Source organism: Vidua macroura, chromosome 6, assembly GCF_024509145.1.
Source record: "Vidua macroura isolate BioBank_ID:100142 chromosome 6, ASM2450914v1, whole genome shotgun sequence".
Lineage (NCBI taxonomy): Eukaryota > Metazoa > Chordata > Aves > Passeriformes > Viduidae > Vidua > Vidua macroura.
Window position 1 is genome coordinate 57,528,373 of NC_071576.1, and position 25,112 is coordinate 57,553,484.

The 25,112-nt window shown below is 52.5% G+C and overlaps 2 protein-coding genes across 5 annotated transcripts; one reads left to right on the forward strand and one right to left on the reverse strand.

Annotated features, from left to right (window-relative positions):
- Positions 1-292: 292 nt before the first annotated feature.
- On the reverse strand, positions 293-8,306 carry LOC128809339 (NACHT, LRR and PYD domains-containing protein 12-like). Its single transcript, XM_053981229.1, has 8 exons — positions 8,165-8,306; positions 4,827-4,990; positions 2,432-4,121; positions 1,776-1,904; positions 1,356-1,526; positions 970-1,143; positions 676-846; positions 293-494 (listed from the first exon to the last, which is right to left on the reverse strand). Exons 2-8 carry the CDS (start codon positions 4,870-4,872, stop codon positions 293-295), a joined length of 2,583 nt encoding a protein of 860 aa, XP_053837204.1. The 5' UTR covers positions 4,873-4,990; positions 8,165-8,306.
- Positions 456-24,857, forward strand: CEND1 (cell cycle exit and neuronal differentiation 1). 4 transcript variants are annotated; one of them, XM_053981236.1, is made up of 2 exons: positions 456-527; positions 16,710-24,857. In XM_053981236.1, the coding sequence occupies exon 2, from the start codon at positions 16,877-16,879 to the stop codon at positions 17,267-17,269; it is 393 nt and encodes a 130-aa protein (XP_053837211.1). In that variant the 5' UTR covers positions 456-527; positions 16,710-16,876; the 3' UTR covers positions 17,270-24,857. The 4 variants fall into 4 exon arrangements, 3 of the variants coding, with proteins under 3 accessions (XP_053837211.1, XP_053837210.1, XP_053837212.1); XM_053981235.1 differs by lacking the exon at positions 456-527 and adding an exon at positions 4,690-4,729; XR_008437690.1 differs by lacking the exon at positions 456-527 and adding an exon at positions 7,684-7,755 and having other exon boundaries at positions 16,710-16,798.
- The last annotated feature ends 255 nt before the right edge of the window (positions 24,858-25,112 follow it).

The following is a 25,112-nucleotide window of genomic DNA, read 5'->3' on the forward strand; positions in this document are numbered from 1 at the left end:
AACAAGGGGGCAGGAAGTGGAACAACAGACACATCCTTGGGCATGGTGGGCTGAAGGGGAAGAGCACAGGAGGATTGCTGGGATTGTCTGCAGGGCCTTTATTTATCAGTGGCAAATGCACAGAACTGTTGCCAGCAAGAGCGAGGGGAAAAGGGAGAGGGCAGGAGGCGGAGCCCAGCCCGCAGATGCAGCAGGATCTCCTCCCTGTGCCCCGTGGGTGGGGCAGGCTCAGCCCCACTCTCAGCACTGAGGGCTGGGCTGGGAATGGCTCTGGTTGTTGGAAGGACTTGTCCTAAAGGAGGGGAGGTCTCCTGAAGGAGGGGAGCGCCTTCCTGCCCCCCTGCAGCACCCCGCGGTGGCAGGGCAGCCGGGCCATGGCCCCTGCCTGCGGCACGTCGTGCTCCAGGAGGTTCCCGATCTTCAGGGCGGGCTGCAGAGCCCGGAGGGCGTCCAGATCCTGCAGCAGGGCCTGGCTGAAGCCGTCCGTGCTCAGCCTGGGCGTGCAGGAGGCAGGAGAAGAGGAGAAGGTGCTGGAGCTTGTGGGGAGGGAGGGAGGGAGGGAGGGAGGTGCAGCCGCAGCCGCGATGCCGGTGCGGCCCTGCCTGTCCCGCAGGCTCCGCTGCCCGGCTCGGGAATGCCGGGCATGGGAGGGGCCGTGGCAGGGCCCTCACTCACCCGAGGCTCCGCAGCGGGCAGGCGGGATGCCGGAGCTGCTGGCAGAGCTGCAGGACACCGTGGGCTCCCAGCTCGTTGTCACTCAGGTCCAGGCAGGTGAGACGGGGCCCCTGCAGCAGCCGCGCAGCCAGGGCTGGGCAGGAGGCGCCCGACAGGCGGCAGCTGCCCAGCCTGTGGGAGCGAGGGAAACAGGGAAGGAGGGCTTTGGCCTCTGCTCGCTCAGCTGCTCCAGGTGGGAAGAGAGAGGTCTGGATAGGTAGGAGGGAGCACTGGCCCATTCTGCAGCCCCTTTACCGCAGTGTCTGTAGCGGGCAGGCACAATGCTGGAGCCCCTCACACAGCAGCTCCACGCCGGTATCGCCCAGGCCCTCACTGAAGGACAAATCCAGCTCCTCCAGGCAGGTGTTGGTGCCCAGCACCGCAGCGAGGTCCTCGCAACTGGCACTGGTGATGCGGGAGTACCGCAGCCTGATGGGAACCCCCGGGAAAACCCTCAGAGTCTCCTGAGTGCCTTCACCACCATCCCACCATGCTGGCAGTCTCCACCCTGGTGCCACAACCTTGGTGCTCCTTGCCCTGGAAGTGTGCGACAGAGGCACGATGCCGCCCCAGGGAGACCCTCTGGGGTGCCTCCTGAGCTCTCAGGTCTGAGATGCCCGAGAGATTCTGGAGGTGCTCACCGCAGGATGCGCAAGCGGCTGCCTGGAGTCCGCAGCCCCTCACAGAGGAGACGCACGCCACTGTCACCCAGCGAGCTGTCAGCCAGCTCCAGATGGGCCAGGCCCGGGTGCTCCGCCAGCAGCGCTGCCAGCTCCGCACAGCAGCTCTCGGACAGCCGGCACCACTGCAGCCTGTGGGAGTGCACGGAGAACAGGGGCTTGGCACACCTCACCTGTCCTGGCTGCTCACGTGCCCACCAAACCCGAGGGACAACACCCACCCTCAGGTGAAGAGGGCCTGGCCTCCCCCTGGCTGCTTGCCATTGTCCCCAGGGAGCAGCGGGGCAGCACCAACCCACTCACCCACTGCTCTGTGGTTCGGGTGCCCCCACCCGCAGCCCGGATCCCAGCCCCGGTTTGGGCTCCACGTGCGTCTCTCACCGGAGCACCTGCAGGGCACTGTCCCGGTGCCGCAGAGCCCGGCAGAACAGGTGGATGGGGCAGGGCAGCTCCTCCCACCGCCGCACGACGAGGGCACCAGGATGTTCTCCGGCTCCCGAGACTCCAGAGCTGCAGGGAAACAGAGCCGTGGGGCACGCGCAGCCCTCAGCCGTGCTGGTAGCTCCCGGTTCTGACACCAGCACACAACCCCCTCACCCCGAGCAGAGCCTCCAGCTCCTCCGGAGGGACCTTTGTGGCTTTGGAGGTGGGAAGGACCTCGAGCATTGCTGCTGGAGCCACCGGGGGAGATGTAAGGTAAGTCACAGGGTGCATTTAACATTCCAGCAACAGGGAATGTCTCCCTTTGTGAGGGAGAAGGGTGACACAGGAAGCCAGAGTGACAGCTGGGCACAGGCAGGCCTGGCCAGGTCGAGCCAAGAACTCCATCACCATCAATCCCGCAGTGGGCAGTGGATGGAGGAGCCCATGTGTTCTTTATTCTCCCCAAGAATAAGTAAATCCTCTGCTGAGGAACCAAACACCCAGGGAAAGGCCGAGCTGGTGTTCCGGGGGGAGGAGCTGAATCATCCTATGGGGCAGAGAAAGAGAAATCTTTGCAGCTTTGGGTCATTAAAGCAAGAAGGAGCAGGACTTACCAAGGCACTGATGCATCCAGCTCTGCCTCAGGATCCTGCCAGTGGAAGGAGCATCCCTGGAGGGTGATGGAGCCCAGCCCAGCCCAGTGCTGGATGCAGAAGGAAAGAGCCATCTGGTCGTACAGGGTCAGCTTGGTGTTGTGCAAGTCCAGGTCAGTGAAATGACCCAAGGCACTTTGTGCAAAGCTCTTCTCGTTCATCTCAAACAAGAAGTGGAAAGTGTCCATCTCTGAAATCTTCAGTGCTTGGCTAGGGTGGGAGAGGCCTCTGTGCCTCCCCTGAAGCCACTCCAGCAGCTCTTCCCTGGCTCGTGGTGAAATTCTGCACCCGATGGTTTTGTCCATGTACTCTATGGATTTCTGGCTGACCAGACCAAAGAGGAATCGCACTGTTACATTCAAATCCTTTCTGGACTTGTAGCTTTCTAACAATTTATTTACATCCTTCTCAAGCCTCCCCAAGCTGCTGACCATTTCCCCATCATCCTCCAGAACATAAAACAGTGCTGCAAAAAACTCCTGGAGGTGCAGGTGGGTGAAGGCATAGACACTCCCATTGTCTTCTCCTTTTCTTGGGATCCTTTCATTGAGGAAGTAGGGGAGAAGACCTGGCTGGTCCAAGCCATAGTCCTTGATTTCCTTCTCCTCAAAGAGTACTTTGTGCTTCCAGATACCCTCGGCAGCCAAGGAGCAAAGCTGGAGTAGGAACTGCTGGAGGACCTGTGGGTTGCCCCTGTCCCTGTGCTTCAGTAATTGGGAGAGGTAGAACATAGTCATCCCTGTGGTGGCTTTGGAGCACTCAAGGAGGTTTTTCTTCCCACAAAGCTCTTGTTCAAGGATGGTGCAGATGGTCCAGCTCATGATAGGGATGACACACAAGCTATAGAGGATCTTGTTGCCTCTGACAAACCTGAAGGCCACATCTGCTTTGTTGGGGTTCTCAAAATACCGGTGGAAATACTCCTCCCTCCTGGCTGCTGAAAATCCCAGTATCTCCATGTAATACTCACCCTTCAGGCATTGCCTCAGACTTCCAAGAGCCGTTGGCCTCATGGTGATGAGCAAAGAGGCTTTGGGGAGCACAGTCTTCTTCAACAAGCTCATGAGGGTGAGCTCCAGTGGCTTCACCTCCTTGGGATCAGAGCTCAGCTCAGCTTCGGGCTGAACCAAGGAAAACCCCAGGGCCTCAAAGCCATCAAAAATGAACAGGATCTTCTTCTGGTCATCCAGGATCTTCCCAGCCGGCACTTGCAGATCAGGACAGCACTGTGAAACCAGGTCTGCCACGCTGGCTTCCATGGGAAGGGCGATGGCTTTGCAGTCAATGCAGAAGACAAAGTCAAACTGCGTGTGGAGCGTCCCTTCTCCCCACTCCACCATCACCTTCCTGACCATCGTTGTCTTCCCCATCCCCGGGGCTCCCACCAGCACCACGACCTGCGGGGTTTGCCCGTCTCTGCCGGGTTCAAACAGGGTGGTGGTGGCAGCAGCTGCTCCGCTGCTGGCACTGGCACATCCCTGGCCGGTTCCCATGGCTCCATCCTTGGCTCCGTGCTTGCTCCGAGGCTCCCTGGTGATGGTCAGGGTGGTGAAGCGGCTGTGGAAGGACGAGCTCTCCCTGGGACAGGCACCCAGCTCCCTGCCCTGGCGGGACTCCTGGCCCATGTGCTCTCTGCTGTCCCACCTGTGCTCTGTGCCAAGAGGAGCAGGGTCAGTCTCCAGCCCAGACATTCCCCACCAGCCCACCTGTGCTCCCAGCACACCAGCAGCCGCTTATTTCAATGCTCAGTTCTTTCCTAAGTCTGGCTGGGGCACTAGAGACACAATTTGTGAGGATTTGGAGACTCTGGTAGGTTGGGCGTTCTTCTTCCAGGTCCTGATCCTGATCTATCAACCTTTGTTTTACCATGCTCATCCACCTGGGAGCAAATGTAACTGCCTGGGGCTGCCTGCAGCCTCTGACTCAGGGGACAAAGGGGCTGTCAGCTTCCAGGGAACAAAGGCACTGTCCCCGGGCTCCTGAGTACAGATCTCCACAGAGATATCCTTAATCCCCATCTCAGGAGGAAAGAATCTGCCCAGCTGGCTGCCAGAGCACTGGGTGAGCTTTAAGGTCACTTCCAACCCAAACCATTCTGTGATTTTAAACAATGCATTTATTGAGGAATTACAGGCCCATGTAATTCACTGCAGGAATGAGCTGCCTGGACAGAGCTGGTGACCCTGTCCCCAGAACAGCTTCAACAAGGAGTGCCCAGGACTGAACTCGGGCTCATGCCAGCTGGTGGGGAGGCTCCAGGTGAGGCTGCTCAGCATTCCAGGCTATTAATAATACCCCAAGGGGAGCAGGGCTTGGATTTTCACTGCAAGGACTTCCTGCTGCAAGAGAAACCCACCTTGGCTGCTGCAGCAAGTCATTCCACTGTGAGAAACGTCCTTCATCCTGCTGTCCTGGGAGTCTGAGGTACGGACAAACGGTGCTGCCCAAACAGTCACAGGGTTTTGCTGCTGCGTGGCCTTTTCCCCCCTCTCCAGCCGTGGGTGGGTTGTAAATGGGGCTCTAGGAAGGGAGAGAGGCTCCTTTAGGATCTTTGGATGCTCAGGGATGAAAGGGGTGTGAGCCTGTGCTGTGACCTGCTCTCCCAGTTTGCCTGCTCCAGTTTATGAACAGGGCACCTATGTCTGGATTACGAGGGGGTAACCCTCTTGATGACTTTATTTTCTGTGAATGATGATTTTCTTTCCATGATGGAAAAAAAAAAAAGCTTCACGATGATGTGTTTAGTAAAGCAGCCTGTGAGGGATACTGGGAAAGGGGGAAAGGATGTCTTAAGGCACATTGGGAGTTTAAGGATTCCTTATGGACTCCTTATTTCCCTGCTCAGAGCCAGACATCACACTGTCCCTCCTGCTTGCAGAATGTCAAATAATTCTGGGCACAACTGTTTCTCTCTAAAGAAAATGGTCTCAAGTGTGTCAGGGGAGATTTAGACTGAATATTGGGGAAAATTTCTTCACTGAAAGGGTTGTCCAGTCCTGGCACAGCTGCCCCAGGGCAGTGGTGGAGTCCCCATCCCTGGAGGGATTTAAAAGCAGTGTGGATGTGGCACTTGGGGACATGGGATAGTGATGGCCTTGGGCAGTACCGGGGAATGTTTGGTCCTGATAACTTCTGAGGACTCGAACAATTCCATTCCTTCCCATGGATGCTGCTGCCACCAACATTCCCCTGTGGGTTTTGCAGGCGGGAGCTCCCCAGGAGCCAGGGCTGTCCTTATCCCTGCTAACTCCTCCTGGGAGGTGCTGTGAGCTGAGGGGGAGGGGGCAAATCCAGCAGCACCGTTTCTAAAGGTTTCCCACTCCTTCTGACCTTGAAAAAGCCATTTTCACCTTGCTGTGTCTCAGCCAGGGTTGCTGCTTGCTGTGCCTGCACTGTGTTAGGGGGGATGTGACTCTGCCATGGGGAGATGGGGGAAGTGTATTGTTTTTACAGCTTTTCCTTTGCTTCCCTTTTTCCTACCTCAGTTAAAAAAAAAAATAAAAAAGGTTTACATTCAGAATTTAAATACAACGTGAATCCCGGTCCGAGGCGTGTGAGAGCATCACGTGGGGCTGTTTATCTCCTAAGGCAGAGGCAGAGTGTGTGAACATAAGGAAACCGCTGCCAGAACCCCTCATCCAGGCTCTGGGGACAAGACCCTGAGGTTCCCACTTGCAGGAGGCTCCCTCCCTCCTCCTGCCACCTTGAGGATATTCCTGCCTGATACAGAAGTAGCAAAGAGATTTTGCTAGGGAAGCGGCGGTTTGGGGGTGTCACCTGCATTAAACTGTGGATTTCCACCAGCTTTGCAGGAATTCAGCCCCTCTGCTGCTGTCATTAGATCAGCAGATCTGGGAGGTGTTAGGAAGGGGAAGCAGCTGTTTGGAGCCATGGAATGGTCCTGGCTGTGCCTGGCACAAGTCTCTGAAAGAGCAGGGAGTGCTGGCACTGCTGGGACCAGACAGGGAACAGAGGGAACATCAGCATCAGCCACAGCTAATCCTGTCCGTGCCAGCCTGTCTGAGCCGAGCTGGCTCCTGGAGCCAAGGACTACAGAAGGAATAGGAATAACCTTGCTCATCCCTGCCCCGATGGGGTGTGGGTAGCTGCAGCCCCTAGAAGCACAGCATGTCCTGGGTGATTTGCGTTCTTGCATCCAGCCCCTCATTCTGCAGCTCTCTTCAAACACAGGCAAGATTTTTCTTTACAGTGGGATTTAAGCAACCTGAGTATTTTTTAGACATGACATGCACCTGGCTGGGCACTGGTGGGTGGTCGGTGGGTCCTGAGTAGCTGATGGAGGCAGATGGGCAAGTAGCACACTGCCCGATTTGCTCTGAAATAAGGGCTAAAAGAGCTCCAGATAATCCCAGAACCTGCTGAGGTTTGGGATACAAACAGGAAGTGACACAGGGATGGGAATTTGAGCCCTGTACCTAGTTGGAGGGGTGAGGCTGTAACAGAGAGGGCTCTTTGCTTGTGAGGGCTCTTTGCTGGTGAGGATGAGGAGGAGGAAGAGGATGAGGAGGAGGTGGCTGTGTCTGGCAGTGCCTGGCTGGCTGACAGCACTCTGCAGTGTGACTGGGCTGCGTGCCCGGCTCTGATTTGGGAAGGGGTGTCAAACAAGGAGCAGTCTGGGGAGAAGGGAAGCAAAGCTGGCACAGAACTACCCCAAGGTGCAGTATTTCAGTGACCTCCCTGCACTGTGCAGAGCTTCTCCTTGGCAAGTCAGTTTTATATTCCTTAACTCACTGCCAGGGATCATCTCAGTTGGAAATACCTTATCTTGGTGGGGGGAGACTCATACTCCTATTGCCTGTGGTCTACACAGAGGCATCCCGATTTATCAGGCTGACCTGCTCCCAGGTATTTTTCCCAGTGTGTCCTCCCCACTTCGTTGCTGTGTTTCAAGTAATTGCTGCAAATCCAGGCAGGATTTGGAGGAGAAACAAATGGAGCAGCAGAGGGGTCAGTGCTGCAGAGACAGCCCTGAACTGCTGAGCCAGCTCAGCCCCAAATGACAGAGGATGTGGAGATGCAGCTGGGCTGCCTTTACCACCCTGCGGCCCCCCCTTGGCATCCTGCCCCTCCAGATCCCAGCCCTTCCCTCTGGATTGGAGCGTCCTCTCCCCCCCTCCCTGCTCTCCATCTTTATGCAGTCTGCAGAGGTGCATTGTGGGAAACTCCCAAGTTCCCCCCCCCCCCCCCCCCCCGCCTGCCTCCCTCCCTCTTCTCTGCGCAAGAGCCAGCTCCCAAGGTGTGACTCGTCCGGCCGGAGGACAGAGGTAAGGGATGCCGCTGGGATGGGGGGCGCGGGGTGGAAGGGCCGGGGCTCCCGGCTCCGGGACGTGTGGATGCCCTGCGCAGGGTGACAAAGAGAAATGGAGACGCGGAACGACCTGTCCAAGGTGAGTGTGCACCTCCTCGCAGCCGCCCGGGATGGAGGCCCGGGGCTGCCATGCCGGCTGCCTCTGGAGCCGGCACTCCACAGCTTTCCCCGTCAGAGGCAAAAAGTGCCTTTTTGACCCCAGACAAGGAGCACGGTGAGGATGGCCGGCCCCGAGAGGCTCCCTTCCCGTCCCAGCTCCCATGTTTTGCTCCCTGAAGGTCAGGCAGCTACAGAAGGTGTTTCTGCTAATGCACGGGTGCCTCCTGCCCGCTTCCTGCCCGCAGCTTCCTGCAGCCTGCACGTACCTGCAGCCTCCGCCGCCTTTGCGGGCTGTGCCGCCCAGCCCGAGCGGAGCCTTTCCGCCTGATCCGAGCCGGGCCGGGGCAAGGAGAGGACCTGGATGCCGCAGCAGCGCTCCGGAGGCAGGAGGGCGCCGGGCACGGGGAAGCGGAGCCGGCCATGTGCCGGAAACAGGGCTGCTGGGAGGGAGGAGGGGAAGCAGCATCCCGGGCTAAGCTCCTCCAGCCGTGGCAGGAGAGCTGCTGCACCTCCCTGGAAGGTTTTGAGCGGTTTTCCAGATGCTTTCCCCCTCCCATCTGTGTGGACAGTGGGATTTCTTTGCCTTTTGCTCTGCCTGGATGGATTTAATGACTCTGTTTAATTCTGTCGGTCCTGAGGCAGGAGGGAAGCAGGAACAGCCAGCAGCTTGGTTCAGCCTTCACCTTTTCCCAGGAAAGGGGCTTGTTTTGTTGGACAGGGAGAATTTGACATCAATTAGGGGGTGTACCCTTCGATTTGACCCTGGGCTTGTGCTGGAGAGGAGCTCACAAAGGGAAATCTGCCCCCAAAGAAACCCAGCAGGGAGAAAGATGTCAGAGGCAATAGTGCCTGTTTTAAGGGAGAATATTGCACCGAAGGAGTGGGAGAGGGGTGGATACCAGACCAGGTCTCCTGAGTCACGGTGGGTGCTTCCAGGGAGGTAAAGCTTTGGGAATGTCTCAGGCTCTTCAGTCTGATATCCCTGCTCTCTGCGCATCCATGTGATGTGTGCTGGCAGGGACCTGTTGATTTGCTCCTGTTTACTTCTCTGTCCCTCTGATGGCTTCTGGGGAGGTCCAAAGGGGGAAAGAAGAGGATTTTAAATATTGAAATGAGGTCAGGCTGGCAGAACTTGGGCATTGGGACAAGAGGAGGAAACCTCCCCGCCGCAGCCCCGTTTTCCTGGGTGGGGCTTGGGCAGGATGCCGTCAGGAGAGGGAGGATGGACTATGCCGGATTAAGCTCCCTGCTTCATCTCAGGACTGACCTCCAAAAGTCTGACCTTCACAGGTTTGACCTTCAGTGTTTTCCATCTGTCCTTTCTCAGCCACAGTGCCCAACACCAACATCTAACCCTGTGATACTGTGGTGGGTTGGGGGAAGAAATCCCAATTCTCCCCTAAAAGTGCATTTTCATCCCGCTGCATCCGTCCCCTCCCCTGGCAGGGTGCTGGGATGTGGGGCTGGAGAACACCCTGGCACATCATCCCCATCCTGGATCAGGTGTCGGGGCTGACAGACAGGGTGGAGGGAGGGATGAGGCTCCCTGAGCAGGGATTTCCATGCTCGAGGGGCTTTGGCCATCCTTCCCCAGATGCTTTCCAGCTTCCTGCTGGGAAGGAGAGTGCCCTGGTGTAGCTGCACAAGGTAAGGGATGAGTTTTACCCCAGAGAGTGTGGGAGCCTCCCTGGAAGGGCACTGCCTCATGTGGAATTGGCCCCTTGTCTGCCTGCAGTGGCTTCTTAGATTTCAGCTGCAGAGCAACAGTTTTCAGGCTGATGCCTGCAGATCCAGGGGCTGCCAGGTTCCAGACCCAGCCCTGCATGTGTGGAATTGCTTCCAGAATCTTTCTGCTGGCCCCAGCTGAGCTACAAAGGGAGTGATGCCGCATCAGGCAGAAGGGATAGATTTAGGATGCCCATAAACTGGGGAGGGATGTTGAATTTGCTGATGCTTCCTGCAGTGGTTGGGGCTATTTCAGTGTGTCACATATATTCCTCATCTATTTTTGCTTGTGGATATTGAATTTGTGATACAGGGCTGGGAGGAAGACACCTTAATAGCAAAATCTGTCAGAAAGGCAATCAGCCTTCTGAAGCTGGGGACTGGCTCGTGGTTGCTTGGGGAGCAGCACCCTATTTTGGAAGCATCTGCCCTCTTCCCAAAGGCTTTTCCCAAGTGCTGGCAGGCCTGGAGTAAGGAGCAGAGCTTTGTGGTAGGAAGGAATGAGTGTTCACCATTTTTCAAGAGGCAGGGAATTTGCTGACCTTGCCACATTATCCCTGAGCTGGCATAACAGATCCAGAGCTGAGCAGAGAACCAATACAAGCCCCATGGCCCCAGCCAGGGTGTTGCTGGAATTGAATTTTTGACTCTGGGAGGGCTGGAGAAACATTATAAAGACATTAACTGAGTGTGTTTGCAAAAGCCAAAACACGAGGAGTTGCCCAGGGTAGGATTCAGGGTATACCCAGATCCCTGTGAGGTGCCACACTCATGGGTTAAGGCTCCAGGATTCCTGTTGCTGCGGTGTCTCCAAAAGTGTTCCCCATTATTGCTCCAGTGCTTTGATCCAGTGTCCTGACAAATAGCTGCCATGGAAAGAAAAAGTCATCCTGGCTGAGAAGCCTTTCCTTTGTGCCCTGAATTTCTGTCTTGGAGTGAGGGATGCCCAGCCCTGCCAGGGAGAGGCTCAAGATCTAACACCTCGTGGTTTTTGAAGGGTAAAAGCTACAGTTTTTCTCTGCTACAAAAAAAAAAAAAAAAAAAAAAAAAAAAAAAAAAAAAAAAAAGTAACTATTCAGGGGAAAAGAGAATTTGATTTTGTGTCTGAGGGGGGTTCAAACCCAAGATTAAAGTGAGATTAGCACAGCAAATTGAGGTGCTCTGAACTCTGTTTTAGGGGCTTTGGGACTTTGTTGGGACCCTGAGGAGCCAGGCTTTGCAGCAGGGCATTTCCAACCCAGCCTCAGCAACGTATTTCCAAATTCTGTTGAATTCTATAAATGATTTTGCTGTAAGATGTGTCTGGGAGTGCAAGCTGTATGGGGGGTGGGGGGCTGGTGGCACTTGAGGGGCCTTGCCAGTTGTGACTTCTCTTGCTGACAGCAGGCCAGGGCTGTGCCAGCTGTGACTCAGTGCCCACCTCTAGGGAGTGAGTCGGAGCACGTGGCTGGAGATAAAATCTTCTCTCTCCCAGGGCTGCTTGGCAGTGCCTGGTTTTTGCTGTGCACGTGGCTGTGTACAGACAGAGTGTCTTACCAGGGTAGGTTGGAGCTGTGTTTGGGGTTAAACCCCTCCAAAAGAACACAGGTTGAGCCCCTGGCAGGAGTGTGGTGTGTCTGCAATGCTGCCTCCATCTCTCAGAGAATAAAATGTCTGCCACGTTCATCCCAGGAGCTCTTTGGGGACAGGATGTGTGTGGCTTGCAGAGGTGACAATCAGCTCAGAGCTTGTCATCTGCAGAGGTTGTGGTGTAGAAAAAGACCATATATGCCCCGTTCCTGAGCTCTTTCTGGTGGGGAGACTGAAGTGCTGTGTCACCTGTGTGGGCAGCATGGCTGGGCAGCCTCCAGAGAGAACACTGGCAATGGTGTCACACCTCTGTGCAGCTGGTGGCCCAGGGTCTGCATCCCAGAGCCCTTCCCTTTGCAAATGGAGGGCAAAGCTGCCTTTGCTGGGCTACAGGAACCCGTCCTGTTCCCACACCTCACCTTGGTGCCAGGTACAACCCAGTCTCTGAGTGTGGATGCCTTGCCCAGCCTGGAGAGAGGGGACGTGGCTTGGTGGCACTGGGAGTGAGAAGGGGGGTCCTGGCCATGCTCTGGGGGCTGTGGGGATGGTGGGGGCAGGTTTTTGGTCATTGCCAGCACCAGCTGGATGAGAGAGGAGCATGCTGGGGCTCAGAGCAGCTGCAGGAATTGCTGCAGCCGTGGAGCAGAGGCTTGGCTGGCAGATCTCCCCCCATGGCAGCGATTTGAGGCTGCTGCCATTGCTAAACTACTTCCAGCATCTGACACTCTCCATAACAAGATTCAAAGGGCTTGTTTGAGAGGGAAGTGTTTAATCCAGGGATGGGGGGAGGGATGTGGGGAGTAACAAACAACAGATTGGGAAAAGGATTCATAAATATCTCATCAGAGTGAAGTGGGTCACCAGTGTTTGCTGTGACTTGGTGCTGCTGTCTCTGAGGGTTGGATTTGGGAGGGCTGGGAAGCACAGCAGGTTTCTGTACAGTCTGTCCCTGGCTGTGCAGCACTGAGGCCATTCAGAAGTGTCTGTGACAAGTGACTCTGCTGGCGTGGGGTTTGCGTTGCGTTGTGTCATGTTTGCCGTGCGTTGCGTCAGGAGCTGGGGGCTGAAATAGCCTGGAAGGGAGCTAAAAATCCTCCTTGGGGAGCTGCTCATGGCAGCTGAAAGAACACAAGCTCCTTATGTAAAGCTGCTTTAATATTTATGGTAATATCAGAGGCGGTGCATTACCTCATCCATGTTCACTGCCCTTCTTGGGCATGGGGAAAGGCTTAGTCACTACTCTGCCAACCTTCTCCTGGGTGCTTGCTTGGCATCTACCTGTCTTTAATGCATTTATTCCCCCAGCAGCTCAGAAAAAGGGACAAATGCTGGTTTTCCCCATTGGGAATGGAGAGTTGAAGCACTGGGAATGCTGCTCAGTTGTTTCCAACTGGAGGACACTGGGAGTGTAGGGATGGACCTTTGTTGCAGGATAAATCCTGATACATAACCCCACTGTGTTGTTAAATCCTTCCTTGCTGCCAGTCTCAGTGTGGCAGTCAAGGACCTGATGGAAACGTGTTGCTTTTCATGACAGAGGGAAAAGGCCTGTGGATGAGCTTCCCACTGCACACACTGCTCCCAGACCCACACCTCGGAGCAGCTCCTCGGTCTTGCAAAGTGACTGACTTTTCCTTCGAAATGGAAGCAGTAGGGGAGGATGAGAGGATTTGGAGATGGGATGGGGCTGGTCCCTGCAGAGGGAAGGGGCCATCCTGATGGAGCTGTGCTGTGGCACAGCTTAGCAATGACTCATCCGCTGCACTCGGTGCAGGATTGATGCAGCTTTCATCTGTGCACGCAGGAGACAGATGAATAGATGTGTTTGGTGATTTGCTGGGGTTTGAGGCAGGAAAAGTGCCCTTCAGGGAGCCAGGGGAAGCTGTTCCTCTGCTGGCCTGTTGCTCTGGCGGAGGGCAGCTTGTTGCGCCGGGTGAGTCCGACTGCACTGACCTTGAGAGCATCCCAGGGGAGCTGTGGCGTTTGTGTGCCAATCTTTGCAGCAGCAGCAGCAATTTGGAAGGCTTTCCTTTTCCTTTTTCTCCTTTATCATCCCTGGTTTTATTATGCCAGCTCCCTCTTCCCAGCCTGGGGAAGAGCTGGTTAGCTGCTGGCAATGAGAACCTTCCAGAAAGGGCACTGATTGTTAAACAGAAATAGCATGGAGCAGGGAAAAGGGAGGGAATGAAGCCTGTCTCCCACAAAATCTTATTCCCAAGTGCTGCTGCCTGTGTAGGAGGCAGAGAGGGAGCTGGAAGGGGGAGGAATGGGTAGACAGGCAGAGACAGCAGCTGACAAGAGAAAAGGGAGGAATAAAAAGATGTGAGGAGATATAAAGAAGAAAGTAGGAAAATGTGTCATTAGAGAAAAACCTGGTGTGATGGAATGAGGGAAGAGGAGGAGACAAAGGAATGGGGGGAGCCCCATATGCAGGCTTAGTTTTTTGGAGTGAGGAAAGCACCTCTTTCTTCAGTCTGAGGGAGACAGAAGTGCTTAAAGATGAGTCCATGGTCATGGCCTTGGAAGTACAGGATGGAGAGGAGAGATGATTCCCAAGGTAGGGAGCTAAGAGCACACAGAAGTGGGTTAAGTACTGGGATGGAAAAGAATGTGCTGCTAAGGGTACCCAGGAGCCAGAGGAGGAGCCAGGCCAGAGGGTCTGGAGAGGTGCTAGGTGATCCTGTGGCTACTTGCAGTGATGGAAAACCAGAGACAAAAGCCCTTTTGTGCGGGCACTTAAGAACTGCCAATATTGATTTTTGGCTTAGTTTGGTTTCTACATCTTTTTCTAAGCTGCATGATGGGTTTGTGTTGCTTTTAGTGGAAATACACTTAGAATCAGGAAATTCTGTTTGTGGCAATGCAGGGCATGGTGGCAGGACAAAGCTCCTGGCTCCATGGCTCCAAGCAAAACCAGCTTTTGTGCCCCCAGGAACCTGGATCAGTGAGGTGGATAAACTTTGAGGTGCCTGGGCTGTGCAGGGTCCCCATTTCTCAGCAAAAGGTGAGTTTGCCCTCTCTGATTTACCTCATGATCTCCATAGGCTGCACATGATTTTCCTAGGGAAAGAGCACAAGTTTAGTGCTTGGTCCATGTGCTGTAACCACACGAATGTCAGAGTGTGTGAGTGGCCCAGTTAATTGATATCAAAGCGACAAAGAAGGTAAATTAATATTTATGCCATGATTAATCTGACTCTCCCTGCTTTAACCTCCGAGCCCACTTCAGTTGTGGGCTCCACTTACTATTTCTTTGTGTCTCATTGTACCAGACTGAAAAGAAATAAAAGGATAAACTGGTCCCAAACCAGAGGAGCAGAGTCCTGGGAGTGACTGTGTACAGCCTCAGCTCTAGATTTATGTAGGACTTGTGCTAACAGAGCAGTATGGATGCTCTCTGGAAAAGATAAGGCAGGTGATATCTACAGAAATATTACAGAATGAGCACTGAGAGGAAAATATTCTTGCACCTGGCCAGGCCCTTGTTTCCCTCCCACGCCCCAAGCCACAGTGAGGCCCAAAGCTGGGTGAGCATCCGGGGTGGTGTTTGTGTGGTACAGGATGCCCAAGTATCTGATACATGCTCAGCAAGCCATGAGAGAGGCACAGTTTGGGCTTTCCAAAAGAGTTTAGTATCCCAAACTAGGCACTGTCCAGCTGCAGTCAATGAGAAATACGGGATTTTATGGTCACCCAGCCAAGTGCAGCATGAGGAGCTGGGCTGGAAGTCCTTGTGGGTCCCTTCCAACTTAGGATATTCTGTGAGAGTAGTGGAATTCCATGATTTTGGTACTGCAGTTCCCTCAGTCTGCTCCAGCTGACTGGCACTGGAGCAGCTGGTGTCCAAGCAGCCAAGCAATGGCTGGCAAGGGAGAGCATGGGAGGGAGGTGTTTCCATCTTATACTTAGGAGCCATAAGGTGTTGCTCAGCTTTGCTCTAGTCCCAGATGTGTCATTTCTGTGAGATTTCCTCCATTCCTACCTAAATGGAGATGAAAACCCCATGTTTGTCAGCCTCTTTCCCAGAAGAGTCAGCAGCACAGATCATTGCTGCAGTCCTGGGACTTTGTTCCTGTCATTAGAGGAGTGATCTGCCCTCTGAGCTGCTGTGGAAGGAACCTTTGCTGGCTGAGGTTTTTGAGGAGCCTCTTCAGCTCTCAATCCAGACAATGAGCTCTGATTTCACTTAGCAGGCAGAAAGCTCCCGGCAGGCTCCTGGCAGCCCTGAAGGTCAGCAGGGAGCCAGCAATGCCGGCGGCTCAGATCCGATGCTGCCTCCTGGTTACTCTTTATTTCCCAAGCTCGGAGCTGATGTGGTGCTGAACTGCCAGAGCCTGCTGGCAAAATGCCCAGTGCATTGTCCTCTCCTCCCATTACATGGAAGTGGAGCCACAGGAGCTCCATCCTCAGCTCACCCTGCCCTGCCAGGTTTGTGGGGTGAGGTTGTTGTGGTAGTTTTACGTCCTCTCAGAGCCCACTTTGTCCCTTTGCTGAATTCCTGTGGTGCAGCTGTGCTGTTCACCACTTCCACCAGTTCCCTGGGGAAGATAGCCCCAGCTGATCACCAGCATCCTGTTTGGCTCCATGGACAAGTCCAGCAACCCTGAAAGGAGATGACAGGACTGAGACATCTCTTATCACCAAGAGATCCAGCTCTGCAGTAAATCTGAGCAGTCAATTCTCTGTTTTGCACCAGCTGAGGATCTGGCACTCTGTTTTGCTGTTGCTCTACCAAAATGCTGGTAGAAATAATCCTTTTATCCCTGATACCTGTGAGAAGTGAGGAAATAATCCTGGTTTTCCTGCAGTACCCATCTGGAGGGAGAGCATCACACAGGATCACATATGGATTATAAATGGATCTCGGGATAGTGCTGCAAAAGGAAGGGTGGAGGGTGAGACAGGCAGGGAGGATCTATCCATCTGCTTTCCCGTGGAACAAAGTGTTCTCTCATTACCCAGAAGGAATTGAAAGGGTGAGCAAAGGCAAAGTAAGGTTTATTTGGTTGGATGTGATTTTGTCATTGCTGACAAATGGCCTCACACCCACAGCCAGGATGGACTTGGACTACGGACGCCCAAAAGTGGCAGTCATAGGTGACAGTCCAACTTGTTTGATGTTCCTGTTTGATATTAGGAAAAAAATCCTTCCCTGTGAGGGTGCTGAGGCCCTGGCACACATTGACCAGAGAAGCTGTGGCTGCCCCATCCCTGGAAATGTCCAAGGCCAGGCTGTACAGGGCTTGGAGCCCTCTGATCCAGAGGAAGGTGTCCCTGCCCGTGGCATGATCAAGGTGAGTTTTAAGGTCCCTTCCAACCTAGGCCATTCTCTGTTTCTGTGATTGTTACAGGCACAGAGCCTGTAGCAAATGCTTTGAATGAAGTTCACAATTCTGAAAGAAGAAGCCAACAGTTTTCCAGTCTTCCTTTCTGTCCTCCTCCATCACCTCCAGATAGAGTAGCACTGGCTTGCTCTACCCTGTCACTCACCTCTCCTTGTTCTGCTTCCCCCTCCAGGTGCTGTACCATGTCCAGGTAGGACACTGCCAGTGTCACAAGCATCCCAAGACAACTGCTCCCAGGCCTTGAGCTCGGGTGGCTCCTCTGCTTCCTGCAGCAGCCGGGCAAGGGAGAAGAGCTGGGATAGCCCCGCGTATCCAGTCGCTGCCCACAGCACCCCTAGGATGGATTCCAAAGGCAACGTCCGAAGCGGAAACAAACCCGACGCCAAGGCCGCCAGCTCTGGGAAGCCGGAAAAACCCAACCCTGGGCCTGCCACGAATGCAGACAAGAAGGAGGCCCCCAAAGAGCAGCCTGCTCCTGCCACGGCCACCAAGAAGGCAGGCGGTGACGCCGCCATCGCCAACAACCACAGCAACCTGAAACCCAGCCCCGCCGCCACGGAGACGCAGGAGGCCAGCGGCCAGTCCCCTGACTCTGACCACAAGGGAAACAGCTCCGAGGAGTCACCGGGCAGCTTCTTCGACAACATGAAGCCCTTGATCATCGTCGGAGGAGTGGCGGTGGCCGCGCTGGCTGTGATTGTGGGAGTGGCATTCCTAGCCCGGAAAAAATGAAGACCGAGACGGGGTGGGGATGAGAAACCCAGCCCAGCTGTACAGCTCCTTTTGAGACAAATGCATGCAGAGAAATTCTATACATAGCTATATATATAGAGAGCGAGCTAGATAGGTCAACAACAAACACCAACTGCAACTCCAGGGTCTTGTTCAAGACAACTGTGCAAGTCTGACCCGCTGTGGGTAACTCCATGCACTCAGTGTGTTCTTTCATGTAATATATCTTGGCTTATACCGCTGTGTATAGATTACAGCTTCTCCTGATCGGTGTAAATGACGGTGTCCCCTCCCCTCCCCTGCTGTCCTCCCTGGGAGACACCCTCCCTGCCCCTTGCAGTCCCGTTTTCAAGTCCAAAGTGTTCTACATCCCATTTGGAGTCCCAGTTTGTGTTTTGGTTTCTGTTTGGTTCTGTTTTAACTTGGGCTGTGGTAAAGAAGATGGAAGGGGAGTGCTAAGGCCCGGCTCTCCTGTCACGCTGGGCTGGGGGTGTTTTCTCAGCTCGCCCTGGGACAAGGGAAGCGCAGGGGCAGTGGCGGGAAGAGGCAGCTCCCTGACCCAACAGCCATCCCTAATTGGTGTCTGTGTATCTGCCCCTCCTCATCCCACCTTGGAACACCCGCCTGGGAAGTGCTCCGGAGGAACCAGGGCGGCTGCAGCGTGGCTGAGCCGAGTGTGAGCCTGGGATGTCACATCAGGTCACTCTTCTGGCTGAGCTGCCAGCGGGGCAGTGACCAGAGGGGCTGTGCTGTGGCCCAGAGAAGTCCCATTGCAGCCTTCATCATCCCAGGGCTCGCCAGGGTCACGTGGGCAGCACTTGGAATAGAGAGACTTTGTTTTGGATCTAGTATTTCCTAAAGTTAGGTTGGGCTTTGCAGGGTGCTGTGGGCTCAGTCCAAGCTCCCTCGAGGTTGGCTGGACTATTTGTGTTCATTTTTTTGGGATTTGGATAAGGCTTTTCATTGGATTTTTTTCCCCACTGAAGGCTGTTGTCTCTCAGCACATGGGAAGACAGGAAAAGGGGGAGACATGAGCTGGTGTTAGGGCAGAGAGGACCTGGGACCCCATGAGAGTAACACTGACCTACCTGCTTTATACCAGAGAAATCCCTTTCAAGGGCACTGGAGTCTGTCCTGGGTGGATTTCTTACCTCCCTCTTGACAGTAGTAGCAGGGATTTGTAACGTCCACACTTTGGAAATGGAAACAATTCCCAGCCCTCGGGAGCAGCCTGATTTCATGGGTGAGTACCTTGGCTCTAAAATCAGATCTTGTGAGGGGGAGGAGTGAGGGTGTTTAGTGCTTTGGCCGATGCTCAGCACTAAACAGCGAGAGGTGAGGAGTTCTGCCTCTGAAAGCTTCCATTAGGCTTCTCTTGGCTGCTGCAAAACAGCCAAGTTATAAAAACCCCTTACATTTTGGGTTTAAGTTGGGTCAGAGGTTAGGTGAAATCCAATGGGAGCTCGGCAGCGGCCACAGGGGCTGTGACACAGTGGGGTGAGTTCTGTTACAGAGCCCATTGTGCACCTTTACCTGAGATGGATGGATGGATGGATGGATGAATTCAGGGGCTGCAGGGATAGAGGGAGCTGTGCATTCCTCAGGTGCTGCCTATGCAGTTTTTGCCTCTGGCACAGTCCCTGGACGGGCCGGTGAGGGGGTATAACCTGACCTGGCAATTCTTCTCTTGGCTCGTGTCTGCCTTATTTACCTCCAAATCTGACCTGCTGAATGCACATGGTCTTGGAATGCATAGCTACTCCTATGGTGAGCTCAGAAAATATTCCCAAAGGTCTATGGCCTCTGGGAATACCAGACACTGTGTCCTGATGCAGCTGGAAGTTGATGCCTCCACCTTTGCTAGCACAGAGACAGGAGCAGGCGTGTTGGGCTCACAGGAGTTTCGGGAAGCAGGGCTACAGCTCCAGGTGAGATCCTGGTAGCCTAAAACGCTCTTGGCATGAGCTGTGGATGTGTTCCCAGCAGCAGTGTGTCACTTACAGCCTGGGGAAGGGTTAGAAGCAGATGGGTCCTCCTTTCCCCTCAGAAGAACAACTTTGCAGGGGAATTTTCACAGGGATTTTTGCTTACATTGCTCAGAGGGAAGGGAAATCACCCCCTCCTGCTCTGGTTCATCTTTTGCCAAATAGGGTAATGATTTTCAGACAGTGACTTTGGTTTTCAAGAGCTGTTTCTACCTTTCCTGCCCCCTCTTTCCCTCTCAGCTCTAGCCTAGGATTGTTTTTAGCAGTGTGTGACATTAGGCAGAGCATCTATCTATTCTGCCCTGACCAGCATAGATAGATTGGGCAAGGAAAGTGAAGAACCTGCTCCACTCGAGTCTCCAGTTTTACTTTCTAAAATGTTCTTATTTCCTTGTCTTCACCTTTGGCAACAGAAGAGGGGGAAAAACAGTTCTCAGCTAATGGCCTTAACCTTTTCTCCATCTCCAAGCCCTGCCTGCCCTTAGAGCACTCGGATGCAAGGCCACCAATTTCATCCAGAAGCACCACAGGGGTGGTGATGGGGCTGCAGCTCCTCACTGGGGCTTGTTGCTCATTAGAGCGCTCCCTGCTCGGCAAACCTCTGTTTGTAATGCTCGGCATGTTCTGTTTGTAAGGGGTTTTTGAGCATGGTCTGTCCTGCTCCCAAGGGATTTTCCACTTCCTGTGATCACTTAACAGTTTGCTGTCGAGGTTCAGCACCTGGAACCCACCTCTTTGGCAGTTTGGTTTGGAAAACACCTGTCTGTGTCTGTGTGTCTGTGTGCCTTGAAGCACATCCTGAGTGTTTGTGTGTACAAACCTTCGTGTTGCATTGCTGCAGTCTGGGACGGGGAGAGAATCCAAGCTGGAGATGCCCCTTCCTTCCTTCCCTGCATTCACACCAAGTGTCCATGATGTCTTTTCTGTGCCATTCCCACTATGCCATGCAGCTCCTCAATTCCTTTCTGGTCCTGGTTTCTCCTCAGTGCAAAGAATGTCTGGCTGGTGAAGTGCTGAGTGTGTGGTGTGCTCAGAGCCCTGAGCCCCTGCTCCCCAGTCATGTGGGCTCTTTGCTTTAAAATGAGGCACTTTTAGACTATCCTGGACTGTGCTGTAGTGCTTTTCCAAGTGTGGGTCTAGTGTTGAGCCGGGCAGATCCAGCGTAGATGCCACAGCGCGTCGCAGCCCTGACTTGCAAACAGCTCCTGTCCTGCCTTACTGTGCCAGGCTGTGCAGTGCTTTCCTTCTGAGCCAAAAATGTCCAGCGAGCACCAGGCTGAGGGAGCAAATCCCCCTCTCTCAGCCCCAAATCTGTCGAAGCAGAAGGCTTTAATGAGTGACCTCGCTGTGCTAAATAAATAGTTGTCTTTTCTCGTACTGAGCACACGCCGTTTTTTGCTTGATGTCCTTCTTTGTGTGGTTTTTGTGGTATGAAGTCCTTCTAGTGTCATCTCCATGGGGACAGTGAATTAACACTTAAAACTAATCAGAGTCTGTGCTTGGGGTTTGAAGAGATCTAGATTGCTAGTTTACTCTCTTGATCAAGTTGATAAATTAAATATTGGCAAAACTGGTTGCAAACCTTTCAGCTTATCACCAAAACTCTCGATTGAATCACTGCACCCAATCTCAATCTCTTTTTAGAGAATCATAAATTTTTGTTGAATATAAAGATGTCATTTTGCTGTCTTGGACAACTCAGTAGAAGGCTTTTGCTGCTTCTATTTTAAGAGAGATGGAATGGATTATGCTTCTGCTTCCTCTTCCTACTGATTTAATACCCTGTAGATAAGTCCTGTTATTCCTAACAGTACTGCAGCAGGATGAAAACAAATCTGGCAGCCAGGGGATTATGTAGCAGCATTTTTGGGAGGGTAAGAATGCATTCCTGTTTGCCTGGGGCTTACTTAAAGCTCTCAACAGTTACTTGCCCTGAAGCATTTCTTAGGGGGCTGGGTGATAAACTAAACATCCATTTGTGTCTCTGATGGACTAGACTTTGAAGGTTGAGCCATAGAATACTGAAAACAAGGGGAATTTTTCCATTGGCTTTACCATGCTCTGGCCTTTGAGTTCTTGTTGGCACCAGGGATATGATCACAGGTCATCATGAAATGATCTCAATTACACACTTATTTTTCAATTGATACAAATGTTCCTTAGGCTGAGCGTAAGGGAAGTCTGTTCTCTGAGGCAGCCTTGCTTATGCTGGCATCAGGATTTGTGTATTAACAACAGCAGTGCAACCAAAAACTCCTGGAGCTGGTGAGAGATGATTTATGCCTTAAAATATTCCCTACTTTTCCTGGAAACGCTACTGGGGTATAGAATTCAGTGGCCTTCTAACTATTCTTAGAATTGGTTGAAAATAACAGTGCTGAAGATTGGAGAGGAAAATGATTCTTCAAGAAATAAACCAAAAAAGGAGGGCAATGAAAAAATATGTTTGAAAGGTGAAATTCTTGGAATTTCAATCAGCTCCATGGAAAGCTTCATATCGGTGAAGATTCTGAGAGGGTGCAAGGAACAGAGCAGAGAAGTGGAGAGAAAAAGCACTATTTAATTATATTAATAACTTTGGTAAGGACATACTAACTTTTATATCCTCTTCCCCCTTTTTTTTCCTCAGAAAAAGGCAAAAAATTATGAGCTCTGGTGCCATGCAAATTAACCTCTGCTAATTGCCTTTTCCAGATGAATTCCTGCTGGCTCTGTGCAATGTTAAAGGGTTAGAAAAATACCTGAAGTCTTCTGTAACCAACTTTGCATGATTCAGGAGAATTGGCAGGACATCGGGGGGGCTGTGTTCTCTTTTCACGTTATGACAAGGACTGCAAATGCAGCCTGCTCGCAGTTCCATCCTCCTGATCTACCCTCCATGCTGGAGCAGGAATGCTGATTCCCTTCCCAGGCCTTGCAGCATCACATCCCATTCATGAGCTGGCTGCAGTTCTGCTGCACAGGTTGGGCACTTCCCACCATGAAGAGGAATTGGCTTTGATCTGGAGCATAATGGCTCTGTATTCCAGTAAATTCTCCCTACGGGACATTGGAATTGGGAATATTTCCTGCTATTTACACTGGAGGTATTTGATCCTTTACTCTTTTGGGTAGAAATCTGCTGATGCTGAGGACTTGTTGGCACATTTTGGGTCTTATGAGTGACACTTGGCTGACAGCCCTAAAAAGCCTGGTAACCTGTGCCCCCATCCAGCAACCCTCAGGGGGTTTAATCCACAGAATAAGGTGGATTTATGATGACTTCTTCCTCTTCTTTTTGAGACCATCAGTCCAGCCCTATAACCTGCTTTCCTTTTAAATTCCCTAATTCCTGGGATGTCTGTTCACACCAGATCTTCAGCTGCTACAAACTACTGGTTTCTGATCTGATCATTGCTTGTTCTTCCCTCCTTCTTTGGCCACTGCACTGCATTCCCTTTTTTTTCCCTGCTTTCTTCCTGGGAAGCTCTGCAGATGTGGCCTCTCCACAGCCCAAGGCTGGGGCAGATTTTGGGGTGTCTAAGACAGGTTTTAGGTGGGTCCCCCAAAAATACAGGCAGTGTTGGGCCCCCAGACTGTTGTCACAGCAGAGAATGTGTGGAGCTTTGATCTGCCCTCACCTTTGAGGGTCTAAGTCTGCAAGAGGCTGAGTGCTCATCTGCCACAGGATTTCTAATGGATGACAAAGCCCCAGGAAGGTCCCTTCTTGTCCTTCCCTGTCAGTCAGGTGTGAGGTGTTCTGGCTGCTTGAGAGGGGCTGACATGGTGTGAGCACGCACCGCACTGGGCTGCAGACAGAGCTCCCTCAGCCCTCTGGAGCACCAAAAACTGAGGGAAAAGAGAAGTTTTGAAGTCGTGGACGTGTACTTCTGCTGGCCTGGAAGGATCAGCTGTTGTGTCAGGGGTGAGGGTACAGGAAGTGCAAGGATTGTCTCATTTCAATGAGCTGATCAGGTGTCACAGGGTGATAGGGAACTGTGGGATGTCTGGGCCTCTAAAATTCACATTTCATTCAATTGACCATAATAGGCCTCAAAATCCTGTGAGAGATCAAAGCCTTTGGCTTTCCAAATTCATGAGTTTGGATCTACCTTGTGCCACAGCTCTGCTCACTCCTGTGGACAGTGTGTGCTCAGATATGCAGTACTCTGGGACTCGTGCCCTCTTTGATGCTCTTCAAATTAAATAGATGTTTTTCTGCTGAAAAGCATAACTTGAGTTAAACAGGCTTTGGACTGGCTGTTCCCATTTCTCTTCTGGTTGTTCCCAGCTTGCAATTCTCAAACAGTTCCGTCACTTTTCCATTTCTCAGCCTCAGTGCAGCATCCTGAGCATGAATGTACAGGCTCTTTCTGTCTGTGTGATGATGCTGCAGCACCAAAGCTCCCACCAGGACAAGAGGAATCTTTAATCACCTTCCACCAGTCAGGTCCTGCACCATATCCCTGGTTCTGCCACGGCTGCTTCAAGCAGCCAAGCTTCTGGGGCAAGCTGATAAGAACAAGGGTGCCACACAATTTTGTTTGGTTAAAAACCAACCAACCAACCAACATGGTAATAATTTGGCTTTACTGAGTTTTGAGCAGCCCTTCATAACCCTGGTGCCTTTTCCCAGGACTGTTTCAACTGAAGCCTTTAAAAGTTGCAGTTTCACCTCCCCAGGAAACCAACTCTCTTCCAGTGGTAGGTGCAGGTTGGCTATCAGTTTGTGGAGGAACTAAAACTTTAGGAAGGGAATTCGAAGGTCAGATTACAGGGGATTTTTATTTTGTTTTTGGTTTGTTTGGATTCTGTTACTTCCCCAGGGACTGATCCAAAGCCCTTAGAAGTCAGACTGAAATGCCTGCTGTTCCTTTGGAAGCCTCAGGCACCTTTCCAACGATGTTAGTGGGTTTTGAGTCAGCTCCTGCGTGTGTTTTCCAAACAATAGGAATTTTCCAAGTGACACCTTGATTTCTTCCCTGGACAACCAGACCTGCTTGTCATTACACGCCTGTGTTCAACATACAGGTTTGGGGTTTTTTTTTTTTTTTTTTCCTCTCAGAAACAATATGCTGCTAGACACATTTCCTGGAGGGAAATGGACACCTACCTACACACAAAGCTATCCAGCTAATTTATACCTTGTTGAATTTATAATCTTGTCTATGCTTCTATGGACACTTTGTATGGGCTGCAGCTCAAATCCTAAAATAGTCAAGAATTTTTTCCTTTCCCATATAGTATTCTATTTACTTTGACTTTGAAAACAAAAAAAGCGTATAAATGCAATAATGCAGGTAGACTAGAAATACTAGATTGAAAATTTAAAGTAGTTTAGCTTGTCCCATTGTGACTGACAGTGTTGTATGACACCCAACGCTGTACCCTGACATTTTCCAGGCTTTCTCCGTAGCTGAATCTAGTATTAGCTTTGGAAACCCATTGTGTGAGTGGTGGGTGGATGGGTCGGAATCGTGTGCTCTCTACACACTGTATGTTACTCACATCACAAGCTGTATGGCCACTCCATATGCTGTGAAACTGTAAATGATTCCCAAATACACCTGTAACTCTTACCAGGATTGTGAGAAATAAACTATATATAGATATATATATACACACATAGAGAGATTGTATAATTCCTCCCGTGAGCATCTTCGTGTACCTGGGGGTGTGAGTGGAACCTGCTGTGCCCCTTCTCGAGGTTGTCTGGAGAAAGCTGTGGCTGCCCCTGGATCCCTGGTCACGTCCAAGGCCAGGGTGGACAGGGCTTGGAGCAACCTGGGATAGTGGAAGGTGTCCCTGCCCATGGCAGGGGGTGGAACAAGGTGAGCTTTAAGTCCCCTTCCAACCCAAACCATTCTATGATTCCCAGA

Bases quoted from the DNA above. Each gene is read 5' to 3' on its own strand.
- CEND1 (XM_053981235.1), top strand. From the start codon at position 4,705: ATGCCAGCTGGTGGGGAGGCTCCAG. The intron at 4,730-16,709 runs GTGAGGCTGCTC...TTCCCCCTCCAG, and splicing joins AGCTGGTGGGGAGGCTCCAG to GTGCTGTACCATGTCCAGGT.
- LOC128809339 (XM_053981229.1), bottom strand. From the start codon at position 4,872: ATGAAGGACGTTTCTCACAGTGGAATGACTTGCTGCAGCAGCCAAG. The intron at 1,905-2,431 runs GTAAGTCCTGCT...GTTTCCCTGCAG, and splicing joins CTGGATGCATCAGTGCCTTG to CTCTGGAGTCTCGGGAGCCG. The intron at 495-675 runs GTGAGTGAGGGC...CTGCACGCCCAG, and splicing joins TGCCCGCTGCGGAGCCTCGG to GCTGAGCACGGACGGCTTCA.